The sequence below is a fragment of the Berghia stephanieae genome, chromosome 1 (genome assembly GCF_034508935.2).
Source record: "Berghia stephanieae isolate SIO BIC M18660-M18661 chromosome 1, UCSD_Bste_1.3, whole genome shotgun sequence".
NCBI classification, from domain to species: domain Eukaryota; kingdom Metazoa; phylum Mollusca; class Gastropoda; order Nudibranchia; family Aeolidiidae; genus Berghia; species Berghia stephanieae.
The window spans coordinates 129,263,367-129,279,123 of NC_088360.1; the positions used below are offsets into that span (position 1 = coordinate 129,263,367).

Sequence of the window (15,757 nt, forward strand, 5' to 3'; positions counted from 1 at the left end):
CAACAAGATATGCTATGATACAAAAAGACCATAATCTGCGCTCACCATCACACCCAGCGACTCCGGTGGATCAACAACTCATTCTCTAAGAATATTATGGTTAAACTTTTGATTAATGGATCATGTTCTTTGTTTTGCGACGAATTTCCTAGAAATATAAGATATGCCGAGTGGTTAGGTGAATTAAAATAAATGTAAAATAGGAAATGAATTGAGTAAAATTTTAGAGTTTGTGCACGTTTCACATTTATTGTTAATAATAATAATAATAATAATAATAATAAAATAATTATAATAATAATAATAATAATAATAATAATAATAATAATAATAATAATAATAATAATACATTATTAATTATTATTATTATTATAATTATTACAATTATTATTATTATTATTATTATTATTATTATTATTATTATTATTATTATTATTATTATTATTATTATTATTATTATTATTATCATTATTATTAGTATTATTATTAATATCAATAACAATATTATTATTATAATCATCACCGTCATTATGTAAATATTGTCATTATTATCATTATAAATATTGTTTTCATCATTAATTGAATATCATTCATTTAATAACTGTTGAGATTGATAACTCCATAAAATCATCAAGTGGCACGCGTTTCCCTAATTTGGAATGACTCGAGCATCCCTTCCTCAAGCCTTGCGGTGCTCTATAAGACAAAAATAGTTTTAGTGTACAGTGAAACAGTTTGTTTTGTTGTTTGTTTTTTTTTCCATTTGTTTTTAACGGTTTTGTTGTTTTTGTTATTAAGGGTTTTACGGCGCTTGCAACACATTTAGGATATCAGCGCCAGTAAAAAGGAAGAAAATGGGATAGTAAAAAGTTCTAGAATTACAATTAAAGCACTCAAGAGAAAGTAAGAAAAGGAGGAACTGGGAACAAATTGGGATCAGATGTAAATTCCAAGAGCATACAACCAATGTACTTAGTTTGAGATCACCTATAAGTCTTATCCGGACACAAGCACAAAATCCAACAAAGAGGAACACACTCAAATACTTGCATTATACATTTAAAATAACACATACAATAATACATAACAGAGAGATGATTTACAAGGAAAAAAATATCATCTCCCAAAACAATAACTATGCATTTGACTGTTTCCCTCCCAGCCAGGACTCCGACTAGGGCCAGGAAAAAACCAAGTAATTTCATTCCAAGACAAAGATAGAAAGCATGTTGGAAAACAGATACAAGGAGATAGAAGACACAGTGTGTACCTCCCTGCCCGCTATGGGAGGTCAGGATCCCCACCCAGTTAATGGTTTTACGGCGCTTGCGATACATAAAAGTCATATCAGCTCCAGTAAAAAGGAGGAAAATTGGATAGCCAAAAAATTCTAGAATTAATTACAATTACAATTAAACATTCAAGAAAAAGTAAGAAATAGGGGAATCTGTTCAAATAGGGGGCAGGTGTAGATTCCGAGAGCATACCATCAATGTACCTAGTTTGTGATAATCTATAAGTCTCATCCATACAGGATCCCACTAAGAGGAATACACTCAAATGTTTACAAGATGTGTTCAATATTATCAATACATAACGAGAGAGATGATTTACAAGGAAAAAATATCATCTCCAAAAGCTAACACAATACATTTGACTGTTTCCGTGACAGCCAAGGGCTCCAGCAATGGGCACGACAAAACCAAGGAATCTCATTCCAAGACAAAGACAGAAAGCAACTCAGATAACATATATAGAGGAACAGAAGACACAGCAAATGGACCTCCTGCCCACCATGGGGGGTCAGAGAAACAGACATTAAACCTTAAATGGTGAAATCGATTTGTGCATCTTAAGTGACTGATAACCAATAAACCAAATTTACTGTGTCACATGATTGTTACAATTGGGTTTTTATATTAATCGTTATTCGAATAAGTCCCAAGTTCGAGTTCCGCTGTGGTCATTACAATGTTCGACTCATTGAAACAGGCTCTCTACTCCCTACCCAGGTTTTAAAATAGCACATTGCCCGTAACAGCGTTGCCTCTTGAAAGCACTGTTTGTTCTTGTGTTTTCTTTTTAAGGATTTACCTAATGGCGCTTGTGAATCATTTAGGTCATTTCAGTGCCGGTAGCCTAAATAAGGAAGAAATATGGAATAGTGATAAAAGTTCTAGAATTAACTAAAGGTACCCAAGAAAAAGAAAGATAAAGTTGATTGGTTCAAATCATGAACAGATATAGATTCCAAGAGCACACTACCAGTGTACTTAGTTTAAGATCACCTGAAAGTCTCATCTGGACACCAGCACAGGATCCCACCAAAGTGAATACACTCAAACGATTACAGAATACATCCAAAGCGAAAATATAACTAACAATATATAACAGAGAGAGATGATAAACAAGGGAAAAAATTCATCTCTCAAAACTAATACTTGACATTTGACTGTTTCCCTCTCAGCTAAGGACTCATGGTAAGGACCAGGACAAAACTAAGCAATCCCATTCCAAGACAGAGACAGAAAGCAACTCGGAAAACAGATATAATGCAATAGAAGACACAGCAAGTGACCTCCTGCCCACCATGAGAGGTCAAAGGACCCCACCCAGGAAAGCACTATTTGAGTGCATTAAATGAATATTGCGCTATATAAACTCGGTCATAACGAAAGGACATGAACAGAGGGGACTAAAAAATATCAAAATCTAACACACAAAAATGCTTCACAATGTGTACTATGGCACAAAACTTTTCATGTTATTATCTTTCATTGTTGACAAAGGATTTATGTACAGAGTCGTAAAATGATATCTGGTAAAATTTTGATTGATCAAAATATAAATATTACCCGTCAATTTTTGTCTTTTTGTTATTTGTTGATTTTTGTTTGTTTGTTTATTTGTTCATTTGTTTATTTTTTAGAAGTTTGAGGGAGCTTACAATACACTGGTCACGAGAAAAACAAGACAATAATCTTAGATAAAAGGAGAAGCCCACAAACCCTTTAGTGTAATTCAATTAATTGAATTATTTTAATTCAGTGTTACTATTTGTGTCAAAACTAAATGTGTCTTGATTTTACCCAAGTCATGCTATTTAAGAAAAAAAAGGAAGAAAAAAATAAGAAAGAAAGAAAAGAAAATAACATTTCATAAAAATAGGAAAAGAAAAAAGAAAACTCAGAAACTAAAAGTATTCATATAATCAAAAACAAACAAATAATCACAACCCTCCATAAAATTACAACAAATTATTAATTCTAATCATAATATTATATAATATTATATATATTAATCGCTACTGTTCCACTAAAGCTTCATGGAACTTATGGCGTTACAAAAGGATAAGGAAACAGATCCTAACAGGAAAGCAAGACAAAGACGGAGCAGTCAGCTGACATGAGAGGCTCAAATAGCCCTGACAGGCGTAACTGGAAAAACATGCAAACACACCCCCATAAATAATAATAACCACTTTTTGAGATCTTGTTCACCATGACATCATACCAATTAATAAATTCATCAGAATCAGAACTATGGATATCACTGTAAGTCAGATCACAATATATCAACTCAAAGTCGAGTTGCAGATTCATCTCAAGTTGAATCCATCAAAATGTAATGCCATTAGCAACACCAGGTAAGAGGAAGAAAGAGAAGAAAAACAAAAACAAAAAAAAAGCAAAAACAAAAAGCAAAACAAAATTTAAGAAGTCCAATCCCTTACTTAAAATATCATCAAATTCATGTGAGGAATTTTGATTGTAATAACGTTTCATTAACTATGCATGCACTATTAAACAAAGGCCTGTCTGTTATTGTAAGAAAATACCGTGGGTATTACTGTGGTATTATCAAGTACAATATAGTATTGATTACAAACAATCAGTAGTCTTCAAAGTTGAGATTTTAATAAAACCAATTACTGCTCATCTTTCTGTCAAAGTGATATTAAGTTCTAGAAGCTTTGGACTGTAAAAAGTAATGAATGAAAATTAATATATAGCTTCGAAATAGAACAAAATACCAAACACGGACTGTTTCAGTCTCAAAACCCTTATTCAACTAATAACCAAAACAGTAAAAACCTAAATATATCACTTAAAATCCAAGCAGGCGGCAGAAAAGTATTTGGCTTATCTTGTCAAGAATAATCTCGAAATGTTTCAACATTTTAAGATTTAGGGTTTTGAGACTGAAACATTCTGTGTTTGGTATTTTGTTTTTGTTCAAAGCTGTTATATTCAACTTTGTACAAAGCTTCCTGTCAAAGTCCAGTTTATTTTAAAGCTAAAAGATATGGTAACCGAGAAGAAATTGGTACCAAACTAAATTTAACATATTTGGTTTCACACTTTATGCTGATTATCATACTAAAAACTCCACCAAAATCTGCTAAATCTGCTCGTAGGTAAAGAATTACCGATGGATGTCCATATACTCCCTCTAAAACTTTGTTATAGTCAGTTTTTCAGCATTTATTTTATAAATTATCAACCTAATCATTATTATGCATGTGGATTCATATTTGATTGGTGCAACATATCTAAGAACCAAAAGTACCTTGGAGTTGCTTATACCTCTGTAAAAAATGAAAAACCTTACAATCAGCCTATAATTTTCCTGTGTTTTCATTTCCATTCGAGCTGAACAAAACATGAACAACCTGGACTTTCTGTATATCTAGGACATCTAATTTTTATTCAGGGTCTCTGAAGCTACTTCTATCTCATAAAATGCGGAAATCAAGCAAAATATGATATTTTAGAGGTTGAGCTTAATGATGTCAGTGTTTTGAGAATTATCTTGTACACATTATATTTATAAAATTATAAAGAGCATGTCAAATTTAGGTCAGTGTATGGCCAAGAAAAGGGTAAAATAGCACTATCTTCCAATGTTTTATGCATTTTGATCTTCAAAATCAATTAAATTCATTCTTAGTGGATAAAGACACTACAAAGTAAAAAGATTTATGTTTCTAAAATACGTTTAGATTATAGAGCAACAAAATAAATCAGAACTAATACATCTAGTACCATAAGTTTTAAGTCGAGTGTCTCTGAAGTTGTCCCCATAGGTAAAAAAAAATCGTCTGAGCTCAGACTAAATTTTGCAAATTAACCTTTGAAATCAAGTTTATTTGCCCGTTTGCACTGACACAAAAAAAAAATAATTTTAGTTTTGAATGAGAAAAGAAAACCATAACTATTATCAATCAAAATGTTCCATTTGTACTTGAAAAAGGGTTTGGAAAAATGAATATAATCTCTCCCAAGTTCTTATTTTTGGAATTGTGTTTGGAATTTCCCTTAGTAGGGAGGGAGGGGGGAGAGATTGGCTGTCTCGGCCAGTTGTTTCTAGTCTATAACCTTGCTATCTCTTCATTCCCTTGTATTGATTTTTGTTTTTCATGTGGCTTAGTGTCTTTGGTATATTATGAGACTTCACTGTTTTGACTAGTTCATATCTGGAGTCATTTGATAAGAGGGCATCAGTCAGCTGGATTAATCTTTTTGTGAGAGGTGGGTTTTTTTTTTTTTTGTTTTTTTTTTTTATTGCATTGGGAATTTATCTATTTATTGATATTGAAATACATTTTCAGTCCCCTGCAAATGCCCCCCTCCCCCCAACCTCTTGGCATGGTCCTTTGCTATTGTCAAGGTATAATTTTTAAATAATTGAAAACTAACCGCTGATTAATTGTTCTTGCCTTTTGGTTACTGTTTGAATCAGTGCTTTTTTTTTTTTTTGACCTATTTTCTTTTGGATGCCCATAAGTGCTGAGCTGTTATTTTCACTGGTATTGAATTCCAAAAAAAACAAAAGTTTGCTCTGTAAACCTAAATCAAACACAATACTTTTAGTCCCTCTACAAACTACATACGCTATTGGTGACACAGCATTAGTACTATCTACCACAGATTTATATAACATAAACAGATGCTCAACGGGACTTTAAGTAAAGATAGCTGTGGTATCAAAGTTGTGTCACTGCAATAAATTGCTTCTAACTTTCCTTATAAAGGCTGCAATCTTTAGTGCATGATGTATTAATATGAAAAAAGATAAATAAATAAAAAGCAGCATTCAATAGAGAGAAAACAATGACTGGTGCATATCTTGCATTTTATATCTATTGTCAATACTCAAGAGTAGCATGTGATGTAAGCAATCTCTCAATAAAATACACGTTCATCATCCCAAATGTGTAATGTCGTCCTTTCTTTTTGTTTTTAACTTCCTTTCTTTATATTCCACATTTTCCTCATTGTGTTTGTAACAACAAAGTGCACCCTTATAACTCAAATCTTCTAAGCGCACGGTGCATGTTATAGGAATAATACCATTTTTAGTAACTATTGATATATTGATTGATTTATTTATTACTCACTCTATTTATATACACTGCTAAAATACATTCCATACAAATCACACTTTCACAATAAAATGACTAGCAAACAATCAATGATCAAATACAATAATTTCAAATTGTTGAAAATGCGAAGATGGCTGATTTTGATTTGAGTCAGCGGCCAACTTACATCTGTAATATGGTAAACTAAGAACATCCAATAACTGCCTGAGAAATTTCCTGTAGTGATTTGAACTTTCCACCATTTATATAACTTTCCAGAATTATTAAAATCTTTGAATAAGATCAAGCTGATTGTTGATATTTATAAACACAAATTCATTGAAATTATCTCTGATACCAAACAACAAATTAACATGTAAAATGGAAAGCATTTTCCCCCATTTTCAAAAAAATATTTTAACTTCTTTAATTTCAAATATATGGCAAAGTCTAACCAAACCAGACAACATTTTTAATAATCTCTAGATTATTTTATATGGATCTGTAAAGAAGGGAACGTTCCATTTAACCAGTTAACAGACTATGTGAAAACCATCCTATAAGCTGTGAGGCTATGCCACACCATCCTATAAGCTGTGCGGCTATGCCACACCATCCTATAAGTTGTGCGGCTATGCCACACCATCTTATAAACTATGCAGCTATGCCATACCATAACACTGGTAACCAGCCCCTGGACAGTGTGGCTATGCCACACTATTATAAACACTATGTGGCAATGCCATACCATCCTATACACTGTATGAAAACAATTACTGTAGGTTTATGCCATACCATCCTACAGATTGTATAATTATGCGGTTATGCCATACCAGCCAGGTCTGAAAGCAATGACTGTCTATGCTATACCATCCTATAGATTGTGTGGTAATACCATACCAGCCTTTAGACTCTCTGAAAAGGTTGACTGAGGTTCATTGCAATACCAGCCATTAGCTTTGTGTCTATGCCATAACAGCATATAGCGTGTGACTATGTCATACCATCCTATAGATCGTGTGGCTACACCATACCACCTACAGACTGTGTGGCTATACAATATCAGCCTATATTCTGAAAACATTGACTGTGTGTCTATGCCATGGCAAATCCTTGATTGCCTTCATTGATGGCGATTAGTAACATTTTATGGAATGTCTTCATACTGTCGTAGTCAGGGAGGCACAACTGGTTAAAACTGAAAATAGAAAATAATATCTATTTGTAAAAGTTAGTTTCTTTTGTGGAAAAAATATAAGTGTATGATTCTAGAAAACAATGTCTTATAACTATTTTGAAAAATAAGATGGAAATAAATAGCACCTTTAATAATGATTTTATGATGATGATGAAGATAATGATGATGTAATAATATCTGATAATAATAATAATAATAATAATAATAATAATAATAATAATAATAATAATAATAATAATGAGGAATTTCAACAAATATCTCTTTATCTAATTTCTGAGAGTTGAAAATTAAAAACAGGACTGCCTTTCATAAAAATCAAGATAAAAATCACCTACCAGGTGTGAGAGGAAGGCAAGTTGTTGAAGGTTGGAGCAGACGACAACTGAATCTTGGGGTTGAGCTCCGCGAATCCACCGGGAGGCAGGAGGGAGGAACCGGTAGTGAATTGGATCAATCTGGCCATTTGCTCCTCTGTAAAACTGGCAATGATAGTCCAGAACCAATCTATGACCTGATAAAGGATAGATTTTTAAAAAGTGTTTAAGGAAGACGAAACGGTGAAAGGTCATCATGAAGTGCAGGCAGGGCTAAAAGGATTAAAATTAAAAAGCCTTAAAGAGATGCCATCAATACTATAGGAAATCGGAATATCAAATTTTTAATATTCCTCTATTTAATGAAGACAGACCTCTCTACTCATTTTTCATATATACTTTCTGCTTAAGGAACAACTTATCTGCTGGTATCAAACTTCTGAGCAACACTGAGTCCTTTAAAAGGAAAGAATCAACATTTCATTCTTTTTTATTTAATATATAAACATCAAGTGTAATACTCAGTCTGATTGAGTCAGTTGTTTTTTTTTGTTGTTGCTTTTTTTAAGTATGAGAGAAAAATGAAAACAGATGTCTTGTCAACATAAGATAGAGGAATATCAAATATTTAGAACCCGACGCCCTAGTTGTGGACTCCACAAGGACAAAGAAACCAAGGTAGATCTGAGGAAACCTGGAAAAGAACTGGACAGAGAGAATTTAAATCACAGGGTTTAAAACCTCAACCCGTGCAGAGATTCATGGTACAAAGGACATTGGAGTCAAATTTCATTCCTAATTCAATATAGCATTTAAAGGACAGTAACAATTGTTCATTACCCTACAAATAGGATACTAGTTCTGGTATTTTGCAGAGTACTTTTAGAATATTCTTCATGAATATTAAGCTTCTTTATGAATGGTGGTGGAAAGAGGAAACCTGGAGGAAAATCTAAATCAAGTGCTCTACTAAGGGATGGAGATTAACTATGTAAAAAAAAAGTCAGCAAGGTTTATGCAGTTGATATATTTTTTTCCAAATACCATGTCGCGATTTTGCTTTTGGAATAATGCAACAGAGTGGCTATATTCCTTAAGGCACACTAAGGGAAAATTAAATAGCCATGCAAAGTCATACTGAGAGGTGAAAAGGATTTAGAATACCTGAGATCCATCACAGCAGACTGTCAGCAGTGGAAAGAACTCACTCAACAAATCAGAGAAGCTGCCAGTCCGAAGATTTGGAGGCGATCGGCAATAAGTCAGGTACGTCAAAGTTAAACTGCACCTTAAACTCCTCCCACCCCACTCACCAAAAAAAATATTTTAAAATCAGCAAGATTCCCATTCCCTCCCTGGCTGCTGATTGGGTTTTTGATCAACCAGCAAGGAGTGGTTGATTGGAATTTATCTTTAATTTGAGATATGAACTTTGTCATCTTTAGAGTTATTCCATATACCACCATATTTTAATTTCATTATGTGGAGAGAGAGAGAGAGAGAGAGAGAGAGAGAGAGAGAGAGAGAGAGAGAGAGAGAGAGAGAGAGAGAGAAAGAGAGAGAGAGAGAGAGAGAGAGAGAGAGAGAGAGAGAAAGAGAGAGAGAGAGAGAAAGGGAGAGAGAGAAAGAGAGAGAGGAAGACAAAGAAAGAGAGACAGAGAGTCTTACTTTAGACGATATGGTCCCGTTGATTGTATGATGGAGTTTGAAGTCTGCTATACTGTAAGTGCCTGTTCCACACATCAAGAGCTGGGAGAAGAAAAAAAAATGGTTTAAACATGGCAAAAGTCAAATTGAGAGTTTCGTGTGAACGACAACAAAAACAACAAAAAAAAACAACATTTAATTTACTTTGTTGGTTGGATTGTTGAGAACTTCATCTCTTTAATTTTAAAACTCATGAATCATGGGTGAGTGCAAGCAAATGATCAGAAACCTAAAAATAGTTTCCCCACTCACCAGAATCCTGAAATGAATCCGATTCATGCCCCACAAAAAAAAAAAACAACCAAAACCTGTAAGAACAACATAATACTTTTTATAAACCTAAAGCTTAATGATTTAAAGAGGGAAAACTGTAATTGTGGTCAACAATTCAATAAAAGTGTACAAAGACTACACGGCAGTTAAACTAATTAAAAAGTATGAATCCTGTAATCATCAAATTAAAAACGTTAATCTGATCTCAGAGCTTGCCTTTGAAAATCTTCCAGTTTAGAAGATTTTTTGTTTTTCTTACCTCCAATTCGTTTTCATCAAACATGCTAAGCAAGTTATCTGGAATGAGTTCAGAGTTAAGTCCCTTGAGGAAATGTTCCAGTTCCTCCTTGATAGGCGACACCATCCGATACTGGGCTAGAGCATCGAGGTATTGAATCTTGTTGTTGTTGGTGACAGGGATACGGGAACCATTTGGAATCAGATCTACAACCTTAAAAAGAAGATCAGATCATTTTCTTTAAAATTGCTATGTATATCTATAACAGATGCCATGTATTTTGGTAGAATACGCACCTGGTCTGTCCAGATCAAGAATGCCAACACATAAAACTATAAAAGAACTATAAAAGAAGTCGTGACATCGAGAGCATCTACAAGGAGAGACAGCAATGAGGTAAGTAAGTCAAGAGTGAAAGGGTAAGTAACAACATATTATTTAGTTTCCTTTTCCTCCTTCCCCTCCTGTAACTTTCCTCCTCTTCTTCCTCCCTCTCCTTCTTCTCAGGTTTCCTTTATATAAAACCACAACATTTACCTTGACAAGTTGGCCATGTTCATTGTAAACCTCCTCAGAGAATGTCATCTCCATATCCTCTACGTCATTGTTTTCTATGTACGAGATTTTGGTTGTGTAGAAATCTGGGTCATCTGTCTCAAAATGCTGGTGGAAATCAAACAGAATGAGATAAATCTTGTTATAAATCTAAATACATAATATAAATATGAACATGCCTATATGGCATTTCTACTGATTTACCATTCTTGATGCGCTTCACAATTTTTCATTTACTACCTCAGCAGATCACATGAAAGCATATTTCCATTTCATACAGTACCAGTTATCTGTTAGGCGTTCTTTTTTGTACTAACATGCTTACAATATGTGTCATTTCCTATAGCCAGGTCCTCATTCACAACTGAGTTGGGTAGGGTAATGTGTGTAAGTTGCCTTACCCGAAACAAAACATTGGTACAAACATTTTCCCATTTTCACTGTCACCCATCTAGCTTAACATTGCTTGACTTTTTTTAAAAAGACAAGACACCGTACCACTGAGCCTCACTACTACAAAACTATTTGTAATCTGGAATTTACTGCTAATGTAAGGGAATAGAAAATACTAATCATTTTAACATACAGCTCATATATATATATATATATATATATATTATATATATATATATATATATATATATATATATATATATATATATATTTTTTTTTTTTTTTTTTTTAAATGAAGTGCTTTTCCATTCTCCATCATGATAAAAGTCCATTTCATTTCTTGGAAACTAAATCAATAAAGTAGCCATAAAGTGGCCATTGAGTGCTTGTTTTCTTCTAAAACAATGTGTGTGAGTGTGTGTGTGAGTGTATGTGCATGTGTGTGTATCTTCATTGATTTCACTTGTTATCATGAGCGACAAATTTAAAATATCAGAAAAAAAAGAATCAACACAGTGCATAGTAGTGAAGGATTTCACATCCTATCATGTGTGCTAAAATTATGATTTATCCCTAAACCACTATTTATTTCTAGTTGTTTTATAAAATACATACAAAATATATAACATAATATAAATTTTATATACAACTAAAATGACTAAATGTCACGGACAATTAATTGTATGTGAAATCATCAACAATGTGGATGTGTGTGTGTGTGTGTGTGGTGCATGTGTGTATGTCTGTGTGTGTGTAAAAGTGTGAGTGAGTTTGTGTGTGTGTTTTCACAAAAACTTGAATGTGGCAATTCAACAAAACATATTTCTCAACTGCAGATACTTACTTTGTAAGTGACTCGAAGTCCAATGAGTTGAGCTAAGAATGACCTTGAAAACCTGGCTTTCACCAGCTGTGTCCGTCGGCAGGAGGATTCAAACAAACACTTCCCTACAACCTTGCCAGCAAACTCATACATTTTGGCCTTCTTGTCTGGGGGCCGCTTAGGATTTGGATGGACCTGAGAGAATTTATTTAAAACAGGAAATGAGTTTAAAACCTAATCTTCATGAATTTGTGTAAAAAAAAAATGTTTTTTAATTTTAAAAAGCAGTTTTCAACAAATTTCATATGGAATACCTGTTTTCATTCTAAAGAACATGGGTGAATTTTTGGTCTGATCGCCATAATCCGCAAATGCCATTCCTATTTGTTCCAAATGTGTTCAACTAACAAGGAAAGTTTAAACACCCAAAGTAGAAGAAACGTTTTAAAAAGATTATAAAATAGTGAAGTGGTTAAATTGTTTGACATTGTTCTGTAATCAAAAAAGTCCCAGGTCTAAGCTCTTCTTCACTTCAGACACTTTTGTTTTTATTTTTGTTAAGCAAGATCAAGAGAGACAAAATATGGATAGGAAAAGTTTTATGCTTTACACATCAGAAAATATTAAATTTCATTTAATTTATTATCATATCATATGAAGCTATCCTTATCATATTCTGTAAATAGAGTTACCAAGGTGAACAGATGATGATATCACAAGGCTCATCGAGCCAGAGTTATCCCTCTTACTGTAGCATGAAACAGACCTAAAATAGTTGCTTGCTAGCCTAAAGATAATATAATAGTATATATGGAACATTATTTTCTGCCAGGTCAAATTGACGCAGCTTACCAAGAGGGTTAGAAATAATCAGACCTAAGTGCTCTACCAATACAGTCTATCAACGACCCCCCCCCCCCCCCCCTTCCCCTCTTTCTCACTTATTGTATAAAGAAATTGAACATAATGAAAATAATTTTTTTTAAAATCTACTCACCAATCCTTGTGGATTGTTTGTAAAACGTATGAAGAGTTGAGAGCAGTTTGGGTCAAATAATTCTTTACACAGACATTCAAACCACTCTCGGCTGACACCACCCCAGTCCAAACCTTGCTCCCCTATAAAGGTGATCTCGAAACGTTTGCACCACATACTTGGACTAAAGTTTCGAACTGCTTTGTAAGACTGACGAAGGGGAATAAAATGGATGATAATTAATTCTTATTGGTCATACATGTTGCACAAAAACAAATGGAGCCTCCCTATTTAAATAAATAAAAAATTATCTTTTAGAGCCACTGAATTCACGTCTACCATGGTCAAAGTTTATCTTGATTTCTAATAAGTGTACATTAACTTTTTTTATAGCACATTATTCACCTTATGTGCTCAAATCACCTTATTAAGGGGCTCAAGCCTTTCCCAAGGGCTCCACATGCACACCCCACAGCCAGATTCGAACCCTTGATTGGTTATAAGCCAAGTGTCAGAGTACTAGACCACTCAGGCACAAAGACTTTCCTGTATCAAAGTACTTCATCACAGTTAAATAGATGGATCTGAACCTGGTTGCAAACAAGCCCCCAAGCCTCTGTATTATAACATCAATTTGTTTGTTCATATTGGCATTCCAGCCATTACAAGACAGTTAGGTCATTTCAGCGCCAGTAAAGTAGAATAAAATAGAATAATCAACAAAAATCTAAAACAAAGGGAAGAGTTTTGAAAAGTTATTATAGATACATTCGCAGCTAAAACCAGTCGACAAAAAATATAAACTAGTGTATTTTTTCTGCTGCTACTACGTCAACAAAGAGAACAAATTAAAGCTAGAGAATTTATCTTATTTTATGTATGAAAAACGATGTCAACTCACAGACATTAGTAATTGAGATCGATCCACTTTGACTTGAAGGCAAGAATGGGAGGGGCGGTAGTGTAGGGTTCGAATCTCATGGTAGAAGAAATCTCGTTTGTCACTGAATGTTTCAGAGCCCCCTGCAATTAGCAGATTAAAAAAAAAAAAATTGATAGCATCTTATCACAATCCAATATTTTTTAAAAATTGACAAGCTTCCCATTTGTATCATTTCTAACTTTCTAAGTTATATGAAGAACTGAAAAAATGTATATCAGTATGATAGAAAACAAATTGTTTCTAGGAGTGTATTCATTTATATATGAGATAATGTTCATTTATTCTTCTTTATTTTTTTGTTGTTTTTTTTAAAGTAAATAATCAAAACAGGACAATAAATTCTGGCAGGTTTTACCTATACTTTTGAGCAAGAAACAAGAGAAGGTGGCCACAATGGTGTTCCTATCTTTGGCAGCGAGCTCCACCTGTGGTTGGCTACCGTCATCAATTGACATGGTGGGCAGCTCTAGGGTGTCGTCAATGCCATTGAATATAAACTGAATGTTAGTGAAAAACGGAATGATAAAAGTGTTAAAGGTGAATCAGGAAATAAAATATTTGAATACAAAACTATTTTCGGTAATGAAAAAAATAAATCAATTAAAAAATAATCACTTATTTGTTAATATAATGAGAATAAAAAGTTCAGTATACATAAAATCACATTCTTGAAATCATATGAAGATTTGATTGCCCAAGTCCAAGTTGTCCCTCACATCCAAGAAGCAAGAGCTTATCCTGCTTTCCCTAGCAAGAAATGGACAAAAGCAATTGCTTGCTACCACTTTGGAAAGGATACAAGGCTATAGCAAAATACTAACAAACCCGGCTACCCAATCAGAAAAAAAAATCCGAAAAAAATCTCGATCTCCCCCGTTATTGATCTCAGTCCCTTTGCGTGAGAAGCAAATGCTCTACCAACTGAGCTATCAGGACCCCCAGCTCTGATTGTGATTATCAGTTTATAATTCTTTTTTAAATAATAAAACAAGATTAATTCTAAAACAACCTCTTGACTTTGTGTGGGTCTTAATACACAGGATGGGATTGAACAAAATACTATGAGACAAATGAAGATCTGATTGTGAGGATTGGTTTAAAAAAAAACAAAAAAAACCCAAAGATGAATATGTGAGAATGTAGCTTTAAATACTCCACTATTGTAAGTTACATGCATTGAAGGTAATTGAAGGTAATAATATTAAGGAAAAGGAGGAGGATGAGAAGGAGGAGGAGGAGGAGGAGGAGGAGGAGGAGGAGGAGGGGATGAGGAAGGGAGTGAGGAGGAGAAGGGTTACAAGAGGGCAGAAGAAGAGAATAAGGAGCAAGAGTGGAATGCGGAGGAGGTGTAAGATGAGGGAGAGGAGGAGGAGCAGGAGAGGGAGGAGGAAGGGAGTGAGGATGAGAAGGAAGAGAGTGAGGAGGAGAAGGATTACAAGAGGACAGAAGAAGAAAATATGGAGCAAGAGGAGTGGAATGCGGAGGAGGTGGAGGAGAAGGGGAAAAGAAGCAAAAATGTATGTTGTTTGTGACACTAGTTTCAGCTAATCGGTTATATGTCTTAACGATACCTGGATTAAAGACCAAAACCAAAAACTTACTTTAGTCCATGGACAGACTCTGAATGTACAAAGCTTTTTAGGATAAATCTTCAAGTAGAACTCTTTTATGGTGATTTGCTGAGGAGAAAAATTGCAACATAAAAAAATGCTGATAATATCTTATGTCAGATTTCCACATATGTAACAAAATTGAAAACAAAGTTCACCTGTCTATGTTGTTTGTACACGCGAGAGAAAGAGTAGGAAGACGTGAAATATCTGTTGAACAATATTATAATTATCATAAAACGTTATAACAAGTGTAGCTGAATGACAAATTGCCATCTTTATGGACAATAAAGATCTAATATTATTATCATTTCTCATTCATTGATCCATACAATGATAAAAATTGAAAGAAGAATTTATTTC

The 15,757-nt window shown here is 33.8% G+C and overlaps 1 protein-coding gene across 8 annotated transcripts in view; it reads right to left on the minus strand.

Annotated features, from left to right (window-relative positions):
* Positions 1 to 5,536: 5,536 nt before the first annotated feature.
* Positions 5,537 to 15,757, minus strand: part of LOC144963144 (apoptosis-resistant E3 ubiquitin protein ligase 1-like) — a 71,155-nt gene continuing 60,934 nt past the window's right edge. For all 8 annotated transcript variants that reach the window (XM_078896839.1, XM_078896837.1, XM_078896841.1 and 5 more), the window contains 10 exons: positions 15,386 to 15,463; positions 14,140 to 14,281; positions 13,743 to 13,864; positions 12,863 to 13,051; positions 11,887 to 12,060; positions 10,632 to 10,757; positions 10,116 to 10,307; positions 9,545 to 9,625; positions 7,898 to 8,073; positions 5,537 to 7,562 (listed from right to left, as the gene is read on the minus strand). In XM_078896839.1, coding sequence (XP_078752965.1) covers positions 7,460 to 7,562; positions 7,898 to 8,073; positions 9,545 to 9,625; positions 10,116 to 10,307; positions 10,632 to 10,757; positions 11,887 to 12,060; positions 12,863 to 13,051; positions 13,743 to 13,864; positions 14,140 to 14,281; positions 15,386 to 15,463 — 1,383 coding nt within the window. In that variant the 3' untranslated portion in view covers positions 5,537 to 7,459. The remainder of the gene's footprint in view (positions 7,563 to 7,897; positions 8,074 to 9,544; positions 9,626 to 10,115; positions 10,308 to 10,631; positions 10,758 to 11,886; positions 12,061 to 12,862; positions 13,052 to 13,742; positions 13,865 to 14,139; positions 14,282 to 15,385; positions 15,464 to 15,757) is intronic.